Source organism: Tamandua tetradactyla, chromosome 1 (assembly GCF_023851605.1).
Source record: "Tamandua tetradactyla isolate mTamTet1 chromosome 1, mTamTet1.pri, whole genome shotgun sequence".
Lineage (NCBI taxonomy): Eukaryota > Metazoa > Chordata > Mammalia > Pilosa > Myrmecophagidae > Tamandua > Tamandua tetradactyla.
The window spans coordinates 27,060,730-27,075,314 of record NC_135327.1 but is presented as its reverse complement, the minus strand read 5'-3'; the positions used below and the strand labels follow the sequence as shown (position 1 = coordinate 27,075,314).

The following is a 14,585-nucleotide window of genomic DNA, read 5'->3' as shown; positions in this document are numbered from 1 at the left end:
CTGCCACTGCATAGAAAGAATCAGAATCCAAATGCCGAGGAGGAGGAAATAGTATGCCAAGTTTCGATCTCTGAAAAATGAGCAGAGATTGATTTTCGACCTGCCACTAAAAGGTTTCCTTAGGATGCCCAGGGGAGGAAGGTAGTCTTCTCACTGTGGTGTTCTGAGATAGGACCTGCTAGTGGAAAATAGCTCCTGGTCAACACATGACAAACAGCCAAAAGAGATTCCATGATGTGTCACAGACTTCTTATCAGAATTCCAGAATTCTGAGTAGTGTTTGGAGACAGTGACTCTTTGCTGTATCTCCTGGACTTGATCTTTTAGCTGGGGAGGGGAAGTAGGGGGTGGTAAGGGGCTGAGCAGAAGAGGGCAGGAAGAACATTACCTGGGTAGTCAGCCCTGTGATAGTCCACATCCACATGCTGGAGGTCACACACCTGACCACAGTTAAAGAGCCAGCGACTCCTCTAGTCTCAGCTCTTGACCTGCACTTCAGGAATATTTCTCACTTTGTGCTTCAGAACGTGCTTGGCCAAGACACCATGGAACTGTTAGAATAATAGAAAATGAAGTATGGTGCCTGCCCATGGAAAATAATTTAAAAATTTTTTTTTAATTAAAAAGAAAAAGAAGTAGCTTGTGGTCAACATGGTAAATATTTTGCCAGCATTCCAGAGTAGCATGAAGAGGGAGATAAGTAAGATAAGTCGCAGAGGAAAAGGTGGAAAAAGTGCAGCAGGGTCCCTTACATTCCTTGCTGATGAGTTAGACATTGAGCAGGTAAACTATAAATAAGCTTATCAGACATTGTCGCAAAACCAAATGGGATGATATGTTGGAGAGTGAAATTGGGCTGGGAGGCTGCGTAGTTTGGGTGGACAGCACAGGTTTCTGTGATGGTTGACTTTTGCACTTAGACCTGAAGAATGAGGAGCTCTGGCCTTGGGAGAGCCGGTGGGAAAGCATTCCAGAAAAGGAATGATAGATATAAACGCGAAAATAGGAACAGTCGGAAGGGTTTGAGAATGGGGGTAAGAGACCAATTTGATTACTGCAGTGGTCTATGCAGTATGTGCTGGGATCATGAACCAGGGTAGCAGTGATGGGAAACTCAAAGAAAAAAAACATCTGACTCAGCCAAAGTGAGAAAAGTGGAAATCGCAGCTGGTATATGGAAATCTGTCTCTTCTCAAATTGGGAGAGTCATATTGAAGGACTTAGGGCTTTAACCTCTCTTTTCTCTGAGAAGACTGGCACTAGCTGTTGCTCCAAAAAGGAGATAGTTGTAAGTGGTAAGAAGTGGAAAGGAGCAGTAAGAGTGTGGAATAATTGCTGTGTGGAATGGAAAAAGGCCTAAGAACCAGGCCCAGCCGAGATAGGATAGAGTCTTCAAACTGATCTACATAGCTTTGTGTAGCATCTTCCTCCAGCAAGGCAGCCACCCCATCATTGGTTAGAGGAAGCAGGTGGAGGGGTTGTTGGGGTCTGTTCTGGGAGATGGAGACAGAGGAATACACACAAGGCCTAAAGAACTGGTAGTGTGGGCAAGTGAAGCTGGTAATAAAAGGACGAAGCCAGTAGACATCAACAGAGACCCAGAAAGAAGGCTTAAGCTACAAAGAGACCTCTGTGTAGAAAGGATGGAGGTATAGAGGGGAGTGAGGAGGTGGAATAGCTGAAAGGATGGGGTCTATGGTCAGAAATGGAAAGTGGGTCTAGTACTTTAAGATACTTACATTGCATTGCAGCTGCCATCTTGTCTTTGTTTCTCCTGAGTAATGAATCTACACTTTTATTAAACGGGAAATTGTTGGCAAATATGTTGCACTTCTAATCCTCTAATGAAACATTTCTTTTTAATTATTGCATATACCTCTCTCAGCTTTTTGTCTACTTGAAGCATATTTCTTCTCTTGTTCTTTGAGCAGGCAAAATGGTTGTGTTGGCTATGTTAATGGGTTTCTGTTGGATGCCTGTTGCCGTTCTTAAATGTACATCACAGTCAGAATTGATGGAAAGTTGAGTTACAAGCTTTTAGGACTAATTGCAAAGTCTAAACTGAAATATTTCCTGGGGCTACCTTTAAATAATAATAATAATAATGCCTTGTGTAGGTATAGTGCTTTACAATTTACAAAGCACTTTCACATACATCATCTCATTTCATCCTCACAATAAACAATGCTTTTTGAATACTTAGATGTTTCCTGAGTAAGAAATCATGTCACACATCCTGATTTAATCATGGTAGTGACTTGCCAAAAGTTCTTGGTACAATAATCATTCATCGGGCACCTTTACTAAAGGTATCAAGAGGTGTATTTCCAGTAAATAAATATTCAGTAACTATTACCTGTCCAATAAGTATGATCTTGCTTCTCAACTTACCTTTCCTTCCTCATTGCAATCACTTATTTTGAAGGCTGCTTGCCAAGCCATGCATTGACATAAATATAGCGAGGAATTCATTGTATCAGAGTTTAAGTTGTTAAAACTGAGGGTTTTGATACTTATTTAAGCTTAGGAATTCTTTTGAAAATCGTTTTATTGATTTTAACTTGTATTTTCTTGAAGATTATAGATCTATTGAATCTCGTCTGAAAGATTCCAAGCATTCAGCACATCTAACCATTGAATTTGTTGTCTTGATTGGGGTATGGGTCCAAGAATACAACTTAGCCTTTGGCCCCACGAGACTTATTCCCTAGTGGTAGAGAAGACAAGATGTGCTGAGGAGTCTGAGAAGCATAGACTAAACATGCAGCTGCTCTCTAGATGGGGTGGGAAGTAAGAGGATAGTATCAAAGCCAGGCCCAGCCCCAGAATTTAGGATTTCACTTAAGATTCTTCACAAATAGGGGGACCCCAAAAATAGTAGGAACCCCTGCCTTCAGAGCCCCTAGGCTGAGTGGTTCCAACATAGTGAGTATTGTGATACAAACCATCATTCCTTCTCCCTTGTAGGCTTGATGAGACCCAGACGTCGATTGTGGAGTCTCAGTCAGGTGCCTTTTCAACTCATAAAAAACAGAGATGGCATCACAGGGTGCAGGGGATGACAAGTCAGGCTACCTCAGTACTTCTGTCATTTCTTCTCGCTCCTCATTTAGCATCTTATTGTATTAACTCTAGCACTACACTAACAGTTATTCGACTATTTATGCAGGCATGTGGTCTGGGAAGAGGTTGAGGAGACAGATCCAAATGGCCTGATATTTTCTAACTAGTGCACACATTTCTTGGACACAGCTTTTTTAGAAACTTTCCCCGTTGATAATATCTGTTTAAATACCACTTTCTGTATTTTATAAGGGAGGGTGATGGGTGGATTACCGAATTTACCTCTTGGTTCTTTTTATATGGATCTTATCCCATCAAAAGCCAAAGAATTCTTCCTTCTTTGTGCTTGGACAGATGTGCCTAATGCTTTATTTTGGCACAGATATGCAGCCAGCATCTTAGCATTCGATAAATACTTCAAAGTGGGGTGCACAATTAGGATATAGTGTGGAGCTGGGTGAATGTTAAGTCTAAATGATGTTTCTAAATGGGGCTGGAAACGTGCTTTAAATAATTGTGTTCTGACCATATAGGTCTTTCTTTATAGGGCATCTTTTATGACCAAGACTGTCCAGTACCAAAATGAGCTACATAAATTCCTAATCTGGGATACAGCTGGACAAGAACGAGTAAGTCACTCTTTAATTTACTATGTGTTTTTCTGGGATCCAAATTAAAGCTCCAACTAAACTGTCAATGTCCCCATCATTTTCACATTACTCACTTCTACTCTTGGTGCCCGAGACACATTTATTTCCATTTGTGTAGGCCAGCCTTTTTCTTTTCAATTAGAGCCACAAAGTCCATTGAGGGAGAAAGTGATAATGGGCACTGAGGGCATTTTTATACTTTTCAGTGTCTTAAAGTAAATGCTGACTAACAGACCTGATAAAATCCTGCTCAGAGTATTGTATTTAATTTGGGGCTCCTTCCTCTAGCAAAGATATAAAAGAATTAATATAGAAAAAGTTTTGCACGTCTCATTTATAGCTGCCTTTTAAAAGCTAAAGAGGGAACTTTACAGCATATAAAGCTTGAGATTTAAGTGAAATAGATGAGCTAATACAGTGCCTTGCAGAAGTCCTTAATAAATGCCTGAGGATACGGTTGTCCAAGATTGTTTTCTGCTCAAGGAAGAGTCTGACTGAAAGTAGGCTAGGGCAGAAGGGGATTTGGTAACACCCTCCCAAAGAGAAAGGATGTGGGAAAGCATGGAGGGGACCAAGCACATGCCTGCTGCCTCATTTTCCATCTGGTCACTGAGTATCATTTCCCTGTCAAGGTACATTTGGCAGCCACACCATTACTCAGATGCCGTTTAATTTTGTTTTCAAGAGGTGCTATCAAAACAGAACGTCTGATAGATGCACAGTGCTGTCTTCAGCTCTTAAGAATATACCAGAAGTAATAAGGAAAAATAGTCTGTCATCACAGTCTTATCTAAAACAGCATAGATACTGTGTATGGTGTAAGATCTGACAAGAATCATCACAGACAAATGAAGAATAAAGCAAGCCTTTACTGTTGTCCTAGACATAGACATCATACATTTAAACAGATTTAGTTTCTTAGGTTTTGGCTCTTAGATTTTGGTCTCTTCTGTTTTTTTAATGTTTGATTTTGTGGCTTAGGCCCCATTACTCATTAGAGATACCTCTCCCATCCCCAGTTCCTTCTTGGTTGTGTTGTTTTTCAAGAATAGAACACTCTGGCCAGCCAGACCTTTGCTAACCGCCACTTCTCTGTCCTTCAGGAGTGTTGCCCTGTTTGACCTGCTCAGCCTTCTCCCCTGCAGTGTCCTCCTGGTCCACCTACCCCTTTAACTGCTGAGTTCCAGCTCACTGGCTTTCATTCAGTTCCTCAGACTCTCCATAGTCCTTGTCCTTTGCAATATTGTTTCTTTTCACTGGAACTCTCTCTTCCCTCTATTCCTAGCATAGCCAGCCCTTTGGTCTCAGATTAAATGTCACACCATGAACAGCTGTATGCCAACAATTTAGGTAACCTAAATGAAATAATTCCTAGAAGCACACAAACTACCTATATTGACTTGACTCTGGAAGAAATAGAATATCTCAATAGACCAATAGCAAGTAAAGATAAAAGCCCAGGACCTGACAGCTTTACTGGTGAATTTTATCAAACATTCAAATAAGAATTAATTCCATTCCTGCTCAAAGTCTTCCAAAAAACTGAAGGGGTGGGGAACACTTCCCAACTCATTCTGTGAGGCCAGCATCACCCTCATACTGAAGCCAAATAAAGTTACCACAAGAAAAGAAAATTATAAACTGATATCCTTCATGAATGTAGATGCAAAAATCCTCAAAACAAAATGCTAGCAAACCGGGGCGGGCCGCGGTGGCTCAGCGGGCAAAGTGCTTGCCTGCTATGCCGGAGGACCTCGGTTCGATTCCCGGCCCCAGCCCATGTAACAAAAAAACGGAGAAACAGAATACAATAAAACAAGAAAATGTTTAAAGATGTTTCCCTTTCTTCCTTCCTTCCTTCCTTCTCTCTGTCTTTCCTTTAAAAAAAAAAAAAAAAAATGCTAGCAAACCAAATCCAATAGCACTTTAAAATAATTATATACTGTGATCAATTCAATATAAGAAAGTCAATTAACGTAATATATCACATTAACATAACAAAGGAAAAAAAGAACACATGAAGTTAACATCCTTAATATGATAAAGGGCATATATGAAAACCCACAGCTAAAATCATGCTCAGTGGAGAGAGACTGGAGAGAGTCTGTGAAAGTTTTCCCCCTGAGATCAGGAATAAGACAGGGATATCCACTGTCACCACTTTTATTCAGCATTGTACTGGAAGTTTAAGCCAGAGTACTTAAGCAAGAAAAAGAAATAAAAGGCATCCAAATTGGAAAAGAAGAAGTAAAATCCCTCGTTGCATATGACATGATCTTGTGCACGGAAAATCCTGAAAAATCCACAACAAAGCTACCAGAGCTAATAAATGATTTCAGTTAGAAATTACAGAGTACAAAGTCAACACACCGAAAGTCACAATGAACAATCTGAAGAAGAAATCAGGAAAAATATTCCATTTATAATGACAACTAAAAGAATGAAGAATCTAGGAATAAATTTAACCAAGGATATAAAGGACTTGTACGTGGAAAACTGCAAAGCATTGCTAAAAGAAGTTTTAAAAGACCTAAATAAATGGAAGGATATTCCATATTCATGGATGGAAGACTCAATACTGTTTAGATGTCAGTTCTATCCAAAGCAATAAACAGATTCAGTGCAGTTTCTATCAAAATTCCAACAGATTTCCTCACAGAAATGGGAAAACCAATCATCAAATTCATGTGGAAGGGTAAGCAGCCCTGAATAGCCAAAACCATCTTGAAAACAAAGAGCAGCAGTGAAGGACTCACACTTCCTGATTTTAAAACTTATTAGTTACAAAGTGACAGTAATTAAGACAGTGTGGTTCGGTGCAAAGACAGACATACAGACCAGTGGAATTGAATTCAGAGTCCAGAAATAAGCCCTCACACGTTTGACCAACTCACCTTTGATAAAGGTGCCAAGACCAGTCAGTGGGAAAAGAATAGTCTCTTAGACAAACAGTACTGGGAGAACCTGGAAAGCCATATGCAAAAGAATGAAGACAGACACGTATCTCACACCATATACAAAAAACTAACTCAAGATAAATCAAAAGCCGAAATATAAAAACTAAAACCATAAAACTCCTAGAAGAGAACATAACGAAACATCTTCAAGACCTTGTGTCAGGCAGTAGTCTCTTAGACTTTATGCCCAAAGTTTAAGCAACAAAAGAACAAATAGATAAATGGGTCTTCATCAGAATTACAAACTTTAAAGCATCAAAGGACTTTATCAAAAGAGTAAAAAGACAGCCTACAGAATGGAGAAAATATTTAAAAACTGTATATCTGATAAGGGGTTAATGTCCAAAATATGTAAAGAACTTTTACAAATCCACAGCAACAAGGCAACCCAATTAAAAAATGGAAAAGAGACTTGAATAGACATTTCTTCAAAGAAGATATAGAAATGGCCAATAGCATTTCTATAGGAAATGCTATTGGAAAAGATGCTCCAGATTGTTGGCCATCAGGGAACTGGAAATCAAAATCACATAAGATACCATCTCACACCCACTAGAATGGCTGCTGTTAAAAACAGAAAAAAACAAGTTTTGGAGATGGTGTGGAGAGATAGGAACTCTTGTACATAATTGGTAGGAATGTAAAATGGTGTAGCTACTGTGGAAAACAGTTTGGCAGTTCCTAGAAAGTTAAGTATAGAACATGACCTGGCAATCCCACTTCTCAGTATATACCCAGAAGAATTGAAAGCAGGAAATTGAACAGATAGTTTGTATACAGTGTTCATAGCACTTATTCACAATTGCCAAAAGGTAGAAGCAATCTTTTGAAGTGTCCATTAACTGATGAAAAGATAAGCAAAATGTGGTACACACGTAGAAGGGAATATTATTCAGCTGTAAAAAGGGATGAAGTTCTGATGCATGCTACAACATGAATGAACCTTGAAAACATCAAGTTGAGTGAAATAAACCAGACACAAAAGGACAAAACTGTTTGATCTCACTTACATGAAATTCAGTATATGCATATTTGTAATATCAGAAACTAAAATACAAGTTACCAGGGGCCCAGTGGGAGAGGGAATTGGGGAATTAATGTTTAATTGGTAAGGAGTTTCTGTCTTGGGTGATGAAAAAGTTTTGTCAATGGATGATGGGGATGGTAGTCACAGCCTTGTGAATATAATTAACATCACTGAATTGTATATTCAAAAGGAGATCAAAAGGGAAATTTTAGGTTGTATATAAGTTCATACATAGACCTGTGCATCACAAAGAGTGAACCCTATTGTTAACTGTGAGCTTAAGTTAATAACATAATTATAATATAATTTATTATAATATTTTATGAATTGTAACAGAGGTACCAAATTAATGTAAAATGTTAATAGGGAAAACTGTATGTGAAAGGGGGATATAAGGAATTCGGTTCTTTCTGCATGAGGTTTCTGTAAACCTACAATTACTCTAATTAAAAATATGTTAAAAAATATATATATATGTATGTATGTATAGGGCAGTGCTGCTGTGGCTCTGAATTGTGCATAACACAGGAGGGATCAGGCAGAAAGCAACAGAACAGCTGAAAAGCTGACAAGGCTGAGCAGAGATTTCAACTGCTGCTCACTATAGGAGAGAGGGAGTTTGGAGTTTGAATCTTGCCTGTTTGAAGGGATTGGTAAACACTTGGGGCATACCATTGAACTTCAGAAGGGTCATGCCTCAGGAATAGAGACTGATCTAGAACTAAGGGCAGACCACAATAGACCCACCCTAACAATGGGTTAAACCAGTCTTCAGAGTTATTACCTAGTAATTTAACACTCTTTAACAAAATTAACAGAAACCACATCTAGAGCCTATCACCCACGATGTTCAGTATGTAATCAAATATGCTATACATATTAAAGAAAACAGGAAAATGTGATCCAGTGACTAGAAATAAACCACAGGGTACCCAGATATTGGAACTAACGATGCAAAAGAATTTAAAGCAAATATTTTGAATATGTCAAAGATGTAAAGGAAAATCAGTCTTAAATAAAGATGGAAGTCTCACAGAGGAGTGGGAACTATTAAAGAATGGAATTAAATACTGAAAACTTCATTATCTAAAATGAAAAACTTACTGGGTAGTTAACAGAATAAATTAACCAATCAGAACAGAGAGAAAAAAAGAATGAAAAAATATGAACAAAGCCATCAGGACCAATTCAGAGACTAATGTGGAATTGGAGACCAAGGAGGACTAAAGAGAGCTAGGGAAATGGATCAACTCACAAATCCAAAAAGCCCAGCAAACACAAACTGTAAATATAAAGAAAACCTCATCTAGGTACATCATGGTCAAACCACTGAAAACCAAAGAGAAAGAGAAAGTTGCGAAAGTAGCCAGTAATAAAGGCACATTGTATCCTGGACACTGCAATATGAATGGTGGCTGCCTCTGACAGGAACAGCAGAGATGTGAGAAAGTGAAAGAACAGCTTTTAGTGGTCAAAACAAGCAACTGTCAGATCTATTAATCCACCAAAATTACCCATCAAATATGAGTAATGTCATTTTAGAAAAACAAGTCAAGAAAATTCAGCAGCAGCCTCACTTTACAAGGAATTACAAAGAAAGTTTTTCAGGCTGAAGGGAAATGATACCAGATGGGATCTCAGATCCATAAGAAGGTATAGTAACCAGTGGAAATGGTCAGTATTAAAAAATATGTATCTTTTTTACCTTAACTTTTAAAAAAGACAACTGGCTATACACTGTAAAAATTATAATATTGGTGTGTGGTATTTATAAAGAATGTAGCTTTTAAACATTTGATAGCAGTAGTACAGAGGATGAGGTGATAGAATTAGACTTGGAGGAGTATAATTTTTTACATGAAATGGTATAATATAAACTCTAGGGTTTGACAAATATGTAGATTGTAGTAATACAAGAAATCTAACTAAAAAGTAAATAGAATTCCCATGGGACCCACAGAGAAGATGCCCATAGCTCTTGGAGTACTTGGGCCATGTCTGCTACTTATCTTGTTGTGTGTGTAACCCCAGAGGAAGACATTTGTCAGCTGAGCTGTTGACAATGCACTCACTGGTGTTAGTGAACTTAAAAGATGTTGTTATAGAATTCACCCAGAAGAGTGGACCATGCTGGATACATCCCACAGAAAGCTCAGAGATGTGATGCTGGAGAATACCAGTCATCTGCTCTCAGTGGGATATCAGGTCTGTAAATCAGATGTAGCTTCAAAGTTCTTTCAGGGGAAGGAACTATGGAAAGAAGGAATTGGATTGTTCCAAACCCAGAATTCAGGCAGGGAAAATAGTCTTAAAAAACAAGAAATGCTATCCATGCGTCATATCTGCAGTAAAGACATATCTACCATCATGTTATTAGGGAAGGAAACTCTGCTTCAGCAATCTATTTGGAAAAATCCTCAATGACCAGTCGTCTTTTAATCAACAAAAGCATTTTCACACTAGAAGTAAGTCATATGAATATCATCTAATTGAGAAATCCTTTGTTCAAAACTCTGGCCATACACATTACAATGGACCTCACATTGGAGAGAACTCACACTGGAAGGAAAACATATATATGTCATCTATGTGGGAAAGCCTTCACTCAAAGTTCTGATCTTAGGGCACATGAGAGAATTCGCACTGGGGAGAAACATTATGCATGTCATCTATGTGGTAAAGCCTTCACTTACTATTCTAAACTTAGACAACATGAGAACATTCATACTGGAGAGAAACCATATGAATGTCTTCTGTGTGGTAAGACCTTCAGTCAAGGTGCTCAACTGAGACAACATGAAAGAACTCACATAAAAGAGAAACCATATAAATGCCATCTATGTGGGAAACCATTTAGGTTTTGTTCTTATCTTGGAGTACATGAGAGTTCACACTGGAGAGAAACCATGCGAATGTGATCTGTGTGGGAAAGCCTTCACTCAATGTCTGCCCTTAGAGAACATGAGAGAATTCATACTGGAGAGAAACCTCATGTATGTCATCTATGTGGTAAAGCCTTCACTCATTCTTCTAATCTTAGACAACGTGAGAATACTCATACTGGAAAGAGAAACCCCATGAATGTCATTTGTATTAGTTAGCATTCTCTGGAGAAACAGAATCAACAGGAAATATTTGTAAATATAAAATTTATTAAAATGTCTCATATAACTGTGGGAATGTAGAGTCCAAAATCCATAGGGCAGGCTGTGAAGCTGACGATTCTGATGGAGGGCCTGGACGAACTCCACAGGAGAGGCTCACCGGCCAAAGCAGGAAGAGAGCCTGTCTCTTCTGAATCCTCCTTAAAAGGCTTCCAGTAATTAGATTAAGCATCACTCATTAAAGAAGACACTCCCCTTGACTAATTACAAATGTAATCGACTGTGGGTGTAGCTGATGTGATAATGATTTAATTCTATGAAATGTCCTCATACCAATAGTCAGGCCAACACTTGCCCAACCAGACAAACAGGTACCACCACCTGGCCAAGTTGACACATGAACCTGACTATGACATCATTTATATGGGAAAGCCTTCACTCAAAGTTCTAACCTGAGAAGACATGAGAGAATGCACACTGAAGGAAACTTTAGGAATGTCATCTATGTGGGAAAACCTTCATTCATATTTTAACCAGAGACAACATGGAACAACTCACACTGGAGAAAAATGTAATACATGTCATCCAAGTAGGAAAGCCTTCACAGGGGACAGATACAATAAGACACAAAAAGGAGAATGTTTTTGAAAGTTGTTCCTAGGGCTCTGGATATGCTGACCTAAGTGCCATTCTCCCTGAGGCATATGGTAGCTGGGATCCTGATGACTGTGGGGAATGGGTTCATTTAGAGCGCTAAAAGATATACATTTTGGCTGGTCTTATCAAGGGAACCAAAGCAAAAATCTGAACAACGTAACGAGCCTAATGAGAATTTAGGCTCTCTATTTTCTTAGAATCTTTGAAGCATACCATAGGTATTCTGATATAGATCTGGAAATTCCAAAGTCCACTGGAATAATTAATATGAATTTTATTAGAGTCCCCTGGACATTCAGCATAAATTACAGAAGTTAAAGGCAGGCTTGGAATGCCCATGACCATGCTCATAGATGTTGCTTTCAAGGTACTTAACAATCAGAAACAAAACTCAGCAAAAACAATAGTTAAAGTAGCAGTCTACCCTTCTGGCAGCTGTTCTACAGGAAACTGAGCATGAATATGGCATAGCAGAGAAAGGAATACCCTAATAAAGATCAGTGTTCTTATTGCAGGGGGGAAGTGCACTGGGAAAAAAACCTGTCCCAAACTGACAAATAAGGCAAAATAAAGTAATGAAATGGCATTAATGGCCCATGGATATGAACTAGAAAGTTTTGATTAGGGTTTCCTGAAGGCAGTGAACGAATTTTTCCCCATCATGCCTATTTCCCACCAAAAAACTCAGGTAAGGACAAGGGTGGGAAACAAATTAGTGGACTTTCTCATTGATACAGGTTCAATTACTCTGTGATAAGCCAGCAGTTGGCCACTGAAACAAATGAGCAAATTGTGATAGTTGAAATACATGTCCAAAATACACCTAAGGTCTCCATGATCTTTAGATTGTAAATTTGGGAAAAAGTATTTGCAGCATCAATTTTTGAATGTTTCTGAATGCCCTTTACCCTTGCTGGGAAGGTATTTGCTAGCTAAATTAAATGCATAAGTTGTATTTTCAAAGTTAGAAATAAACCTGAGTGTCTCCAAAGGACTGCAATGTGCAGGCTGCCTTTTTTATAAGCTGAAGAACCTGAAAAAGAACCAGTACCAGCTCACATACTCAGACATGTCATATCTGAGGTATTTTCATCTGGCACTCTGGAAAGAGTTGTAACTGCCCATCCAGTAAAAACTTAGCTCAAGGCAGGAACAAATCAACCCAATCCTTTGTCATTACTGGTGAGGGAAGGTATTTAAGCAATAATAGAAACTTTTAAAAAAGTGAACAAATGGACAATCTGTTCTTCAATCTGCATTTAAAATGTTAAAAATGCTCAATCAAGATATCAACTTAGTTAACATTTAACATGGACAGAATGTTGCAGTTTGTTAATGAGAAAGAAGTGAGATCATCTGCTCTTTGGTTCTACTTCTCAAATATTGGAGAAACCCCATCTAGATATCAGCCCTGTTAACATTTAATAGCTTAATAAAAATGTTTTGTGTATGTACCTCTAAGAATAAAAAGATCTCAGAGCATACCTACCTTCTTATAAATATAACTTTTTCCTTCATGTGCCTTTATTTGAAAGTTTTTCATCTCCAAAATTAAATCTAAATATTTTACATCAAAAAAAATAGTAAATAGAAGGGGTACATTGGTGGTTCAGTGGTAGAATGCTTGCCTTCCATGCAGGAGACCCAGATTTGATTCCCAGACCGTGCACCCAAAATAAATAAATAAGAAAAAAATATAGAGGAATTAAAATTGAATACTAAAAAATACTGAACACAAAAGAGAGGAGGAATGGAAGAACAGAGATATGTGAAGGAAAGAAAAGGGTGAAACAAATATAAAATAAATAGCAAGCTGGTAGATAGACCTCAGCCCAAATATGTCAGTAATTATATTAAATGTAAATAAACAGAACATTCCATATTAAAAGCCGGGATTATATTGGATTAAAAAGCAAGCCCGACTATATCCTGATTATAAAGAATTACCTTAAATATAGAAGACAAAGATAGGTTGAAAATGAACGAATGGAAAAAGACATTTTATGTCATTCGTAAGCAAAATAAACTTTTGGGTTTTATTAATATTGATATAAAAAAGACTTGAAGATTCCCATGTGGGAGACCCAGGTTTGATTCCCTGCCCATGCACGCGCACGCACACACACACAACCACACACACACATAGATGCACCAAAAAAAAAGTTAAGGATCATTATCAAAGATAAAGAGGGATATAATGATAAAGGAGGCATAAGAGAACTTTCTATGTTGATGGAAATGTTTTGTATCTTGGTGGGATGGTTTTTACATGGATGCATACATTTGTCAACTTATCATACACTTACCGGGTACACAGGTAATACAGTGGTAGAATGTTCACCTTTCATGCGGGAGACCTAGGTTTGATTCCTGGACCATGTACCCCAAAAAAATTATACAATTATGATCTTTGCATTTTGCTCTATAAATTCTGATTTTGGAGGGGACAGAGCACAGGGTGCGTGGTCCGAGAATTGAACCCGGGTCTCCTGCATGGCAGGCAAACATTCTACCACTGAACCAGCCATGTAAACACACCCATCACTGTGTGAATTTTATCTTACAAATTTAAATGTAAAAAAAAAAATTGGGGAAGACATTGCCAGTATATCAAAAATGAAAGCTAAAACCATAACTTTTATCTATGTGCTCCTGTCTCATTTCCTCTTAACCTATGAAATCCAATCCTGTATTTTTAAGTCCTTTTCTCTTAATAATGTGATTTCCTTTTCTGTAGTGTTCTTTCTTGCTTATAACCTTTATTTTTGTTTGTTGATTTCTTCTTTGCCCTCTAAAACCTATCATTTTATTAGAAGTTGGCAGGTAGAGATTTTTCTCAAAAGCGCTAGTAAAAGTGATCAATGAAAGGATGTGGTAAGGAGTATACAAAAAAATAGGGGGAACAAAGGTTAAAATATATTGGGTAGATGGAATTACTAGCAGGTAGTGAGAGGGAGGGGTGAGGGATATGGTATGTATGAGTTTTTTCTTTTTTCTTTTTATTTATTTTTCTGGAATGATGCAGATATTTTAAGAAATGATCATGGTGATGAATATACAACTGTGTGATGACATTGTGAGTCATTGATGATATACCAAGAATGAAATGTTCATATGTTAAGAACCA

The 14,585-nt window shown here is 38.0% G+C and overlaps 1 protein-coding gene across 3 annotated transcripts in view; it reads left to right on the top strand.

The window, feature by feature from the left end:
- The window catches only part of RAB22A (RAB22A, member RAS oncogene family), a 94,930-nt gene that overhangs the window by 67,405 nt on the left and 12,940 nt on the right, over window positions 1-14,585 (top strand). For all 3 annotated transcript variants that reach the window (XM_077113118.1, XM_077113109.1, XM_077113124.1), the window contains one exon: window positions 3,611-3,692. In XM_077113118.1, coding sequence (XP_076969233.1) covers window positions 3,611-3,692 — 82 coding nt within the window. The remainder of the gene's footprint in view (window positions 1-3,610; window positions 3,693-14,585) is intronic.